The sequence below is a fragment of the Lissotriton helveticus genome (genome assembly GCF_964261635.1).
Source record: "Lissotriton helveticus chromosome 1_1 unlocalized genomic scaffold, aLisHel1.1 SUPER_1_unloc_45, whole genome shotgun sequence".
Lineage (NCBI taxonomy): Eukaryota > Metazoa > Chordata > Amphibia > Caudata > Salamandridae > Lissotriton > Lissotriton helveticus.
Genome location: NW_027611687.1, coordinates 1,347,105 through 1,361,283, shown reverse-complemented (window position 1 = coordinate 1,361,283; position 14,179 = coordinate 1,347,105). Strand labels below are relative to the sequence as shown.

The window sequence follows — 14,179 nt, the reverse complement described above, 5'->3', positions numbered from 1 at the left end:
CTGTTGATTGATTGATTGAACAAGCATGCATTATGTGACCAAACAAGGGGGTACGAGATACACTTTGCTATCCCTACAAGCTCAGCAAATTTGGGATTGGGCGATTCAACATCAGATCACAGCAGTCCATGTTCCGGGGGTGTCCAACCTTCTAGCGGACTCCCTGAGCAGGTCGGTCTCGTCAAACCACTAGTGGGAACTTCATCAGCCGACGCTGGACCGCATCTTTCAGCTTTGGGGACACCCCAATCTGGATTTATTCGTGACCAACCTGAACCGCAAATGCCCATTCTATGCAAGTTGGCTTCCCAACTCAGAATCGTGCAGAAATGCGTTTTTGATGAACTGGTCAAAAATATATGCTCACGCTTTTCCACTGATTCCTCTAGTCGCAAGGGTACTTTGGAAAATGCAGAAAGAACCCTGCGGCATTCTTCTCATAGCCCCCAGATGGCCTCGCCAGTTCTGGTTTACGGAGCTCCTCCTTCTGTCGGAGTGCAATCCAATTTGGCTGCGCCCAATTTCGAATCTTCTTACTATGAACCACGGCCTCATCTGCCATCTGAATCCTACTGGTGCCTGAGCACTATGAGCTTGCTAATTTGATTATTCCTCCGGACTGCAGGGAGGTCCTCACTAATGCTAGAGAACCCTCCACTATCAAAACCTACAAACTCAAGTGGAAACGGTTCTATCTTTGGTGTGAAGCTTCAAATTCTTCAGGTTAACTCTGAGAAGACAGAGATTCTACACTGTGCAGTAGATAGAATCCCTCCTAAACTTCCGCTTGAGTTTTGGCCAACATCCCCTGCTACTCCATTGGCTCCCAGTAGCGTGGTACATAATCTGGGAGTCATGGTTGACAACAAATTGACATTAGAAAACTGTCAACAAAACAGCTGAAAGTGGTTTTACTCTGATCAGAGCATTTCGTAAAATCCTTCCAATGTTCTCTTACAGAACAGAGCGATGATAGTCCGGAGCACCATCCTCAGTAAGCTGGACTATTGTCATGCCCTGTTACTAGAATCCCCGCAATATCTGATTGAGAGATTGCAGAGAGTACAGACCATGGTGGCCAAAATGGTACTAGTGCAACCACGCCACTCCTCCGCCTCCCGGGCACTCTCAGATTTACACTGGCTGCCAGTCTCGCAGAGGATACGATTTAAGGCATTATGTATAGTATTTAAGGCTCCACATGGTCAAGGGCCCAAATCTCTGCAGGAGAAACTGACATGGTATGTCCCTTCATGAGCACTGCGCTCCTCATCGGCTAATCTGGTGAGGGTGCCTTGGGTTAGGAAAGTCAAATCAGGAGGTAGGGCCTTCAGTGCGGCAGCGTCCCGCCTTTGGAATACTCTTTCATTTGATACAAGACAAATGGACAACATCCTGCAGTTTAGAAAAAGATTAAAAACCTGGCTCTACCCTCGAGTATGCTCCTTGGCATCCTGATAACTCCTTCCTGGCAGGGGACACAGTCTCTCGGCCCTAAGCTAGTCGCCTGTATCACAGCGCCAAGTTACCCGTAGGGTGTCAGTTGCTAACTTAAATAAATAAATACATGTTCACCCTGTTCACTCTACGCCAGAGCAGCTTCTGCCTTTTTTCTTACAATTAGCAAAATCCGGCCACTCTCACTCTACCCTGAAGGTTTTTCTGGATGCAGTTTCCAGATTCCAGCACGATGGCTCCAATTCTCTTTATTCTTCAAATATTATTCTACAATTTTTCAAAGGCTTATTTCAGATGTTCCCTCCAATCGACGCCCGCCTCCTCCTTGGCATCTGAACATTGTGTTGGCACAACTCATGAAGTCCCCATTTGAGCCCATTCGTAGGGCTGATCTTAAATTCATCTCCTGGAAGACATCACTGCTTTTAGCTCTTACTTCAAGTCAGCGAGATACAAGCTTTTACTATCAAACCACCTTTTCTTCAATTCACCAAAGACGCTGTGGTGCTCCGCACTAATCCGGCCTTAATTCCTAAAGTTCCATCTGATTTCCACCTGAATGAGCATGTCATCTTAAAGACTTTTTCCCCTAATACACAGTTGCCAGCAGGAAAGACTTTACATTCTCTAGATGTTAAGAGATGTTTGACATTTTAGTTGCAAAGAGCAACCAGTATCCGTTAAACTGATCAGCTCTTCATAGCCTATGGCAGGATGCGTAAAGAACCTCCAGTTGCTAAACAGACTATTGCACGTTGGATATCTAGAGCAATTTCCTTTTGCAATCAGCAAGCAGGCAAGACACTTCAAGCAACGATTAAAGCGCACTCTACTAGAGCAGTCTCCTCTTCTACTTCTCTCTTTGCTGATGTGCCTCTTCATCAGATTTGAAGAGCTGCGACCAAGCACTACTGTCTGGAAGCTGCCAACAATGCTGATACAGCTGTTGGGCAAGCGGTGCTACGTAATCTTTTTAAGTAAGGTGAGCCTCTGTTTCTTACCTCCTCCTGCACACATTGTATACATGTATATATTTCTGCTTTTTGCAGATGTGCCCATGTTTACTGCTATACTGTAATATACGTATATGTATTCTCTCGTACTCTGTTTACAATGTACTTATGTCTTACTATGCATAGTTCTCGAATTACTGCTATCTACTCTGATTCAAGCATGTGAATCTATGAAAGATACCCCAATACTGGAGAAGAACATAAGTTACTTACCTGAAAACTGTGCTTCTCCAGTATTGATATCTTTCATAGATTCACATGTGACTCACCCACCTCCCCTCAGAGGCTCCCATCTTCTCCTTGGCTCTTATGCCACACTTGTGCTCAAAAATTGGAGAGCCTGAGCCTCTGAGGAGAAGGTTCCAGAGGGTGCTGTCGCCTGATTGGCTGGAGTTTGGACCATATCTAATGACTTTGACATGACTGTCACCCTCACTCTGTCTGTCGCCCTCACTCTGTCTGTCGCCCTCCCTCTGTCTGTCTGTTGCATCACCACAGCATCACTCAGGGGCACCACAACATCACTATGCGTTACCACAACATCACTATGCGTTACCACAACATCACTATGCGTTACCACAGCATCACTGAACGCGACAGCATCACTCAGCGCCACCAAAACATCCTTCAGCACCACCACAGCAGCAATCTGTGCAACAATTCAACAACTAGTTCAAATATGTTCTCTCAATGTTTTAAGCTTTATTACAAATGTCACAAAAAGATGTTAATATTTCACTTCTGTTCTTGGATTTTCGTCACAATACAATACACTGAACATAATCTTCACAAAAGTTATTTACAAACGTTTAAGCAATTGCCATTATAAATTACAATAACTTTTACTCAAGTATTAATTATTTAAAAAAATTAAAAGCCATTGTTATTTGTAACATCAATAATCTAAGTCACGAAAATACAACACATATTGCATTACAAATGCTATAGGTGTCACATTTGCGAAAGTTAAAACTATTGGCATTGTAAATGACAAAGCTATTAATTTCGCTATTTTCAAAAACAACACATAAATAAAAAATGTGTCATTTACAATACCAATAGCTCAAACTTTCCTAATGCAAGACCTATTGCATTGCAAATGCTTGTTATAATTACAAGGGTGTGACAACACCACATAACACCGCATAAGCAACAAGTGCAGATTAAACCGCAGGGTTAAAAAAAAAACCACACACACCGTAAGCTTAAACCTGTACTAAACACACACGCCTCAATAACAGGTACATCATAGAAAGACTGATGCACATAATGAAGCGGACCTAGAGATACATGCATAGCACAGACAAGATAAAGGTTTTGATTTAGAGTTTGGTGAGCAGGGTACTCCTTCACAAGCGTGGTGTAATGTAATGTATACTTGTAAAGCGCACTGTTGCCGAGCGGCTTTCTGGCGCTGTATACAACTGGGGAACCCGTCCTGGCTTTCCCTGTGGGATGGTCCCTCCTGGGTATCCCCAAGGTGAAGCCAGGCATCCCCGGCGTTGATGGGGCCGTTGTGGAGATGAGGCAAGCTAATGCCCAGAGTTGCCGAGTGAGACCCCTGGTTAGAGTAGGCACCGAAGCGAGAATTATCGAGTCTGCTGACCCTGGTCCACGACCCTGCCGCGTTGGGAATTGAACCCTGGTCCCGGGCCGTCCTCTGCTTCCGGGTCTGCCGCCTCTAACCAGTGAGCCACATTACTACAACACATATTGTAGATCATCTTCCTATAGATGGTTGGGGATGCATCAGGCAACTCCCCCCCCCCCCTTCCCAGATGTTACCTTGCAGAGCGTGACCCACCTGCAAATGTCAGAACCGTTTTTAGTCGCCTAATTCATACCAACCGGACCATCGAGTTGCACCTCCACCAGCGAATGGTCTGAGATTCTTATGCCTGTCAAACTACATGCCATTCACTATTTCATAGTGTTTTTCTGCTTTTATTTACCACTTGTTTTATGCATGTGGTTGGTTGGGGGGGAGATGGGCGAAGCAGGGGAGGGAAGGGGAAAGATATTTCTAACAGAGGGAAGAATTGTGTGTTTCCCCCAGTTAGTAAAAAAACAGCATAAGTCTTGGCTGCTTCTGCTGCACCCAGAGTCTTGTGGGTCTTTTCAGTCTAATTTTTCTGTCTGGAAAAAAATTGTGTCCTGTTTTTCTGCACAAAAGCCTAACAACTGATAATCAAGTGGAATAAAATGAACACATGAAAGTACTCCTTAATTTCATTGCCCTTGATTCATACTCTGGACCATAGTTGAGGTATAGGTCTAGGCATAGTCCTCGCAACACACAATAGATTTGCGTGCGGCAGAGGCGAGCTCAAAGTCAGGTTACCAGATACAAGTAGGTGGTAACTCAGGGCAGGGCGAATTGCCTGTTGTCCGTGGAGGGGAAATTCCCATCCTAGAAATATACATTAAAATATATTAATAGTATTCTATTTTAAATATCTGTTTGGTGCCAGTCCATATGACTTTAATGTCTGCTTTTGCGATTCCATGTTACAAGTCCATAGGGTACATGTATCCTTTCTGAGCTTAATAAAATGTTGGAAATTCTACAAATCCTCACTCCTAGATCCAAGTACTCTCAGGCTACCATTCTACACTCTGCTCTGTCTGAAGAACGGCTCAACACTTTCAAAATTTTGCAATTCTGCATTGATATGGCTTGTAAATTATTTTTGGGGATATTTACATGTATTAACTATTTAATTTTAATACTATAGGTGATTGAAATTACGGACGAAGAAAGCAAGATTTAGCACCAGCCAACTGAATGTTAGTGCCATAAGAAGGATTATTTTGAAAAACCGAAGGACATCCAGCATTCTAAGTTTAAACAATTTCCAAAATCTAGGTGTGGCAAGGAAGTAGGAGCTGAGGAAAGTACTATACCTGTGAGTGAAGTCTCTAATTTTGCATTTCGTTAACCCAGAGCAAAGTCATATCTGTCCACACAGCATCAGAAATAGTGCCAGAAAGACCAATCACAACATCCTCATCTGAAATATTATCAGAAAGACAAATTGTCTCAGCATGACAGAATAACGTTCATCTAAAGGACACATGATCTAAAGCATCATGTAATTCCAGAGAGGAAGCACACACTGCATAAAAGAAAGATATAACAAAAGGTTTCTTCTGCAAACTATCAAAGAAAAGACACTGATATAAGACTCCGAAGCTGACACGCTAACAACCAAAAGATTGGAAAATCACCTTTGTTCAACAACCGTTTTTAACCAGTTATGCAAGTTTGAGACTATCTGCCTCGGGCTAGAACACCTCGACCCACTCTGCTCACTCTGGCGAAAACCTTAAAAATTCACCACTTTATTGTGTTGTTCATGACCATCTCAGATTGTTTCCTTTTTTATTGTGTACTGTTCTGTAATTCTATGTAAATCGCCTCAACCTTATCTGTTGTGCAGGAATGACATGTAAAACTGTTAAATATCAAAATGGATTAAATGAGCACCGTTGCGCTATAGCTAATGTAAATAAATCCTCGTCTTCAGAACTACAATCCTTAACCTTACACCAAACACAGAACGGGTAAAAGGAACTGATGTTCTTTGACTGATGAGCCACAATATTACTGTGCATGTTCTAATGTTCTCAGTTACTGCCATTACGCCAGTGCAAAAAGGTACTTCTCAGTTTAATCATTAAATATCAGACTAACTCTTTATCACTGCATTGCTAAGAACCTATACAAATAGATTTGAGAAAAACCTCAGTCACAAAATAAGTTGCTGCCGGTGAGGCTATAACCAAAAGACTATTATCTGCTACAAACATTTCGACAGGTGTTACAGGGCTGCATCCAGACATATTTTGCTCAATGCAAGTCTTAAGAAGATTACACACAATATCTTTTAGAGATAAATGCTGAACATTATCTAAACAAGCCCAACTCTAAAATCGGGTTCACTCTTACCGTGGCATATAAGCAAGAGAAAACTAAATGTAGAGATATTAACTCTAGGAATACACCTTTTAAAAACACGGGCTGTTAGAACAATTTCAGTGTTCAAACCTGCCTCAATCAAAGCAAAATAACCCAAGTTGGGGAAAAAGTTACCTGTGCCAAAAAAGATTAAACCATAAATCTCATCTCACTGAATTTGAGAGAATGCACACTGGGAAAATCCTCTCTCAGTGCTCTGAATGCCAAAAAAGTTTCAGCAGTAAATCTTATCTCACTGAGCATATGAGAATCCACACTGGGGAAAAACCTTATCAGTGCTCTGAATGCCAGAAAAGGTTTTGTAACAAACAAAATCTTTCTCGACATGTATTAACCCACTCTATAGAAAAACCTTACCAGTGCTCTGAATGCCAGAAATGTTTCAGTTTAAAAAGTAGGCTCACACATCACATAAGAATCCACACTGGGGAAAAACCTTATCAGTGCTCTGAATGCCAGAAAAGGTTTAGTTTCAAACCGCAACTTTATCGACATGCATTAATCCACTCTATGCAAAACCCCTTTCAGTGCTCTGAATGCCAAAAAAGTTTCAGCAGTAAATCTTATCTCACTGAACATATAAGAATCCACACTGGGGACAAACCTTATCAGTGCTCTGAATGCCAGGAAAGGTTTTATAACAAACATAGTCTTTCTCGACATGTAATAACCCACTCTGGCGAAAAACCTTACCAGTGCTCTGAATGCCAGAAAAGGTTTAGTTTCAAAGGGAGTCTAAATCGACATGTATTAACCCACTCTGTGGAAAAACCTTACCAGTGCTCTGAATGCCAGAAATATTTCAGTGAAAAAAGAGACCTTACTGTACATACAAGGACCCACACTGGGGAAAAACCTTATCAGTGCTCTGAATGCCAGAAAAGGTTTTGTAAAAAACAAAGTCTTTCTCAACATGTATTAACCCACACTGGGGAAAAACTTTACCAGTGCTCTGAATGCCACAAATATTTCAGTACAAAAAACAATCTCATTCATCATATAAGAACCCACACTGGGGAAAAACCTTATCATTGCACGGATTGCCAGAAATGTTTCATTAGCCAAACCCAGCTCACTCTGCATAGAAGAACCCACACTGGAGAGAAACCTTATCAGTGCCCGGAATGCCAGAAATGTTTCATTGACAAAAACAGTCTCACTCATCATATAAGAACCCACACTAGGGAGAAACCTTTTCAGTGCTCTGAATGCCAGAAATGTTTCAGTGTAAAAATCAGACTCACTGAACATACAAGAATCCACACTGGGGAAAAACCATATCAGTGCTCTGAATGCCAGAAAAGGTTTTGTAAAAAACAAAGTCTTTCTAATCATGCAGTGACCCATTCTGTGGAACAACCTTATCAGTGCTCTGAATGCCAGAAATGTTTCACTGAAAAACGCAATCTCACGGTGCATATAAGAACCCACACTGGGGAAAAACCGTATCAGTGCTCTGAATGCCAGAAATGTTTCAGTTTAAAAAGTAGACTCACACGGCACATAAGAATCCACACTGGGGAAAACCCTTATCAGTGCTCTGAATGCCCAAAAGATTTCAACAGTAAATCACTTCTAACTGCACATGTGAGATTCCACACTGGAGAAAAACCTTATCAGTGCTCTGAATGCCAGAAAAGGTTTTGTAACCAACAAAGTCTTTCTCAACATTCAATAACCCATTCTGTGGAACTTCCTTATCAGTGCTCTGAATGCCAGAAATGTTTCAGTAAAAAAAGTAGTCTCACACGACACATAAGAACCCACACTGGGGAAAAACCTTATCAGTGCATTGAATGCCACAAATGTTTCAGTGAAAAAATCAATCTCACTCACCATATAAGAACCCACACTGGGGAAAAACCTTATCAGTGCTCTGAATGCCAGAAATGTTTCAGTGAAAAAAGACATCTCACGCTGCATATAAAAACCCACACTGGGGAAAAACCTTAGCAGTGCTCTGAATGCCCAAAACATTTCAACCGTAAATCACTTCTAACTGCACATGTGAGATTCCACACTGGGGAAAAAACCTTATCAGTGCTCTGAATGCCAGAAATGTTTCAGTGACAAAAGAAGTCTTTCTCAACATACAATAACCCACACTGGGGAAAAACCTTATCCATGCTCTGAATGTCAGAAATGTTTCAAAAACAAACTCAGTCTCACTCAGCATATAGGAACCCATATTGGGGAAAAACCTTATCAATGCTCTGAATGCCCAAAAGATTTCAAACTTAAATCACTTCTAACTGCACATGTGAGATTCCACACTGGGGAAAAAACCTTATCAGTGCCCTGAATGCCAGAAATGTTTCAGTGAAAAAAGAATACTCACTACACATACAAGAACCCACATTGGGGAAAAACCTTATTGCATTGAAAGCCACAAATGTTTCAGTGAAAAAATCAATCTCACTCCCCATATAAGAACCCACACTGGGGAAAAACCTTATCAGTGCTCTGAATGCCAAAAATCTTTCAGCCGTAAATCTGATCTCACTGCACATTTGAGAATCCACACTGGGGGAAAAAGATCAGTGCTCTAAATGTCAGAGAAGATTCAGAGGTAGTGATGGTTACATGCACCATAAGAAAACACCCCATCAAAAATACTTCAGTGCTCCAAGTGCCAGAAAAGCATCCATTTTAAATGCAATCTCACCTACATGAGAAGACGCACACAGGGAAAAAACATTACCTATGCTGTGAATGCCAGAAATTCCTATTTTTTGATAGGCACAGCCTCACTAACCATAATCCACTCCATACTGATGAAAACCTTATGAGTGCTCTGAAAGCCAGAAAAGCTGCAGAGAAAAACGTTATCTCACCTTGAGAAACTCCACACTGAAGAAAATCCTTATGCTGTAAAAGCTTGAATCTGAAAGACAGAGTTATGCTTCACGAGAGATCCCACTCTGGGGAAAAACCTTATGAGTGCTCAAAATGCAAGCAAAGTTTTGGTCACAAATTACGACTCACTTGTCATGAGCAAACTCACACGGGAGAAAAAAGCCTTATGTGTGTTCTGAATGTCAGATAAGGTTTAATCAAAAATCAATGTCACTTCACATGAGAGAATTCACACTGGACTAAAGCCTTATACAGGAGGGGGAAACCAGAAACGTTATACTCAGAAAGGAGATCTCACAAAACAATAGAAATGCACCAGCACCAGGTAAAAAGTAAGGCGTATCTTGAGTTGCAGAAAAGCTTCTAACAACCTGACTTTACATGAGAGAGCACGTATTGTAGTTGCAATAGGATTAATCAAGAAATTCTTGCAGGATAACTTAGGCTGCCCGCATGCAACCTCCAAAGAAATTTCATGCCTTGAAAATGTTTTAATTGCAAAAAAATCCACAATTTGAGTATCTTAAAGTTACAAAACTCTCAAGGTCTTTACTTGACACAGAGAAGTGTTAGTACTTGCAAACATCAACTAATTAACAAAAAATTCACTATATTAATGTCTTAAATTTACTCCACCCAAAAGGTTTCTACTCACACTTGTTTCTTAACATATGACTGAAATCTAGATTTTCATGCTAAGATTAGGCCTAGGCGGTATTCCTCAATGAAGAACTCAGCAAAGTGTCAAAAAAACTCAACCGCTCAACGCGGAGTTCTGCGAGCAGCAGAGTGCGTTAGGGTCAATTTTAACCGCTTTTTCAGTAAATAGCACACTACTCCAGGATCCCAAAATGATTAGTGGTGAATTACTGTAGGGAAATATAAAATGTATTTGAGAGCTGGACATGTTGTTCTGTTAGTTGGGTTGAAAAAGAGACTGGAGGGATAGAAGAGGGAAGATTTTGCATTTATATAGCGCTTGCTACCCCTGATGAAGTGTTGAAGAGCTTTTCAGCGAGTAGCATGCTACTCCGGAACCCAAAAAGATGAATAGATAGATCAATTATTGTGGTAGGTTGTTTTATTATATAAATACAACTGTACGAAAATTCATAAAATTCTCTTGTAAAGTTGTATCCAAGTGGCATTTATAGTCTCTGATAATAATGTATACAAAGTTGGCTTGCCAGCAAGACTGATGCCCCGTAATGTTGATGCAAAGTCATCTGTGCTGGAGTATCCTAGACTCTTGTTGAATTGTACCATCCACCTTGTAGGTGCTGCTATTTGTATCAGGTCCACATTGTAGGCAGACACAAACGCCGAAATTGTGCACTATTTATATTAAGCATAATGTAGGTGAGCAGATGACAGTAACCACTGTACAAGCTGCATTAGGTGCTTAGAAGTAGAGTGACATAAAGGGCAATAAACACTCCACTAACTCTGTCACTCGCTTAGTACAGACGAACGCCAAAGCTTCGTACATGATGAAGCATCAGAGTGCACCCTCTTTCTGCGTCCCATGGGCATTTTGGCATTTGTTCTACAGAAGAGGCTGCAGACACTTACATAGCCCTTTATGTAGTGTGGATCACGTAGGAGAGATTCTAAGCGGGCATGCTTTCCTTTGTAGTGGGCATGGCCACATTCAAATGTGGGAAAACCTTTTGTGTTACGACTGCACTGTATTATTGACACGGGCGAAAGGGCAAACAAGCAGTTAGGAGGCGCACTGATTGTATACCCCCACCTGACAGGATGGTGACAGACCCAAACCACCTGCAGGGGAAACGTGCCACCTCGCTTAATAGCTGCCAGACGCTTTACTTTGTAAGCAGACCGGTGGTTTACAACTGTACCTACGTTGGGACACCACATGCTTTTTACAGCATAATCTGGTGTACTCCCCCTGTGTGACATGACAGCACCCACTGAAGACTGCACCGTTGTGTAGTCTGGGACAGTGTACCTTCCCTGTAATTCTGAACTGGGCCTTTAAATACGGTACTATTTTGTGTGTCTGTGAGAAGTTGGCCTGGTAGGGGATGTTTCCAATTCTGGAACCACCTACTACCTGACCAAACAATCCCCTTATGGTGTCTGGTTGTAAGTCAACCTTATTAGACAAGCTATCCTAGTGGTAGCATGGACTAAGCAGCCTAAAGGCTTAACTTAAGAGGTCGTGTTAAGCGAGCTGTTTTACCACATACAATCCTGTAATACCAAATGAAAGGACACCACACAAGTATATATTATAAAAATATATGTGTTTATTACTAAAAACAATCCCCAGTATTCTTTATGAATAAAGGGGCACAAGCGTTAAATCAAAAGCACTGTTTAAACATACAAAGTTGCACAATTATGGATGAGGGCAGGGGGCCACTCAAACCATATACTAAACAAGTGGTATAAGAAAGGCCACTCGAACAGTGGTTAGGCCTAGGGCCTAGGGAATCGCTGGGAGCAGTCAGGACAAGCAATGCTGAAGTCGGGAATGGCCCTCGGGATTCGGGAGATGTGCGGAAAGCGCACGCATGCACCAATGTTAACCAATGGTGCGTAAAAGTCAAATAGTTAAAGTTTAAGGACACTTCCGCTGAACCTAGAGGAACAAAACTTAACACACAGACCCTAGAGGTGTGCACCAGTGTGGGAACACCGGCGGAGCAAAGTTACCTCACCCACAGGAAGTGGGGGCACAGGGTCGAAGTGGCGTCGGGTTTTGACACGCAGGCTCTTGGTGCTTGAAGCTGAAAGGGCTGCAGGCAGGGTGAAGACGAAGTGTCCGGTGGAGTCCAAGGGTGGACTCAAGTTGTAGAGTACCTGAAAGCAGAGGGGACAGAGTCTGGGTCACTCAGCAGTGACCAGGGTGGAACCAGGACGGAACCAGGCAATGTCGGGCGCAATCAGGTGGTCGTCGAGGCGCTTCTCTTCGCTGTCACGTGGGCTCTGGGGCATCTGCGACGTCCAGGAGCAGGTCACGATCTGTCCCACGCAGGCTCTCACCGTCAGTGCAGTCGGCTTCCGATTTGGAGCAAACAAGCCTTGGTAAGAGCAATCCACGCGGGATTGGAAGATGGCGTCTCACTCGGACCCGGAAGGTCAGAGTCGGGGCTCCCTTTCAGGGGAGCTGGTGTGGGTCTGGAGCAACCAGAATCACGAGTCTTCTTTTGTAGTTCGTCGGCACAGGGACCACAAGCCAGCTGGCAAGTGACCGGGCCAACGCGTTGAGCCAAATCGTGCCAAAGGGCCCCACGCAGCACTCGTCGAGTGTGGAGGGCTGAACTTCGGCTCAGGAGTAGCTCAGGGTGGGGGCTTCGCAAACCCCGGTGTACAGCTTCGAGGGTCACTCGTGGGCTGCACGGTCAGCGTCTCGTGGTCACTTCAAGATGGCGTGCCCCACGCTTCCGGTCGCCTCCACGGGTCTCAGCTTTGCAGGGACTGTGGATCGGGCTGTTAGAAGCTGGGCAGGCTTGATCTCGTCGATCTCAGTCGCTCGAGTTCCGGCGGGAACTGCAACTAAGTAGACGTCGAGGGCTGGATGGTGCCTGCTGCTGCAGGGTGGTCACTCCTTGACCACAAGGGAGATTCTTCGGGCTTCCACGTTGAGATGGAGGGCGAAGGGTCCAGAATATCGTTTCAAATGTTTCTTCCAGGAAATCTGATGTGCATTGGCACTGCTCCCACTCTTATTCGAATCTGGTGGGCGTGATTACCTGCTAGGTCCCCTCCTATGGGTGGGACCCAGGAAGTGGGTGGATACACCCCCTTCCTTTGATCCAGGCCGCCCTGGCACGAGGGCTGGAGTGCCCCAGAACCGGTTTGGCCGGATTATGCAAGGGGCAGCCTTGTGCGCCCCAGGCAGTGTCTGGTTTCTTTCAAACCTCCCTGCTACAATACACTATCTCCTGTCTGGAGGGCGGTGACACCCTCCTGTGACAGGAAACCCTTTGTCCAGGACCCCCTTGACTGGGTTTCGGTCAGCTCCAGGGGTCCAGACATTTGTCTGTGGCAGAGGCATCCATTTTGTGGATCTTAAGGCCTTTGGAGAAATCAACCGCATTAAAGTGAAGTAACATGTCTTACCCCTCTAGAGGGGTGGAATGCCATCCCCGTCGCCAGAACTGGCGAGGGGATGGTATTCCAAAGCGTATGACACCTTACACGACATGTTTTGATAAAGCCAAACCAGAGTTGCTAAATAACCGCGAGGATTATAAGGCACTTAATAGTATATGGTATGGCATTATCCTGAAACAGCTTAGGGATTTGTTCCCGACGGCTGCAGACAGGCTCAGCTCATGCTAGAGCTCCATCTCACATAAAAACCATGCACCCAGCCTCCAGGATTGGTGAGGCCTGTCTATAGGAGTGGCTCACAGGTTTACATGTGTCCAGATATAGGTTTAGACATAGGTATACTATATCTAAGCAAGGGGTGTGTACACCACCTTACCCCAGCTGAGTGATCAGCCAGTTGTGTCAATTTAAGAACCAGCCAGGGGTGGCAAAAGATATGCTGCAGCCCCTGGTAGGCCTTAGTGGCTCCTGTGCCCTGTGCACCTATAGTGCATTCTACAGGGGCTGACAAGGAGTCCATTTCCAATTGGTATGTACCTAGGGTACATGGAATCCATTTTACAGAGAGAGCAGATGGCCTGGGGCCCTGATTAGCAGGGAACCAGGTCAACTAAGTCAAAAAACCAGCTAAACACAGGCAAAAAATCTGGGGTAACCATAGTCAGGTAGCCACCTTCCTACATAACCCCCCCCCAAACGAAAGGAGATAAGGCTATCCTTGGCCAGGTAAGCCTATATTGCCTGAGTGGCCGTATAAGGAAGTACCTGCACTAGCATGGGTACCCCC

General features: G+C 43.8%; 1 protein-coding gene across 1 annotated transcript in view; it reads left to right on the top strand.

Annotated features, from left to right (window-relative positions):
• Positions 1-8,605, top strand: part of LOC144806095 (uncharacterized) — a 144,444-nt gene extending 135,839 nt beyond the window's left edge. The window contains exons 5-6 of the mRNA XM_078672532.1: positions 7,006-7,183; positions 7,268-8,605. Of these exons, the coding sequence (XP_078528658.1) occupies positions 7,006-7,183; positions 7,268-8,403 (1,314 nt within the window). The 3' untranslated portion in view covers positions 8,404-8,605. The remainder of the gene's footprint in view (positions 1-7,005; positions 7,184-7,267) is intronic.
• Positions 8,606-14,179: the final 5,574 nt, after the last annotated feature.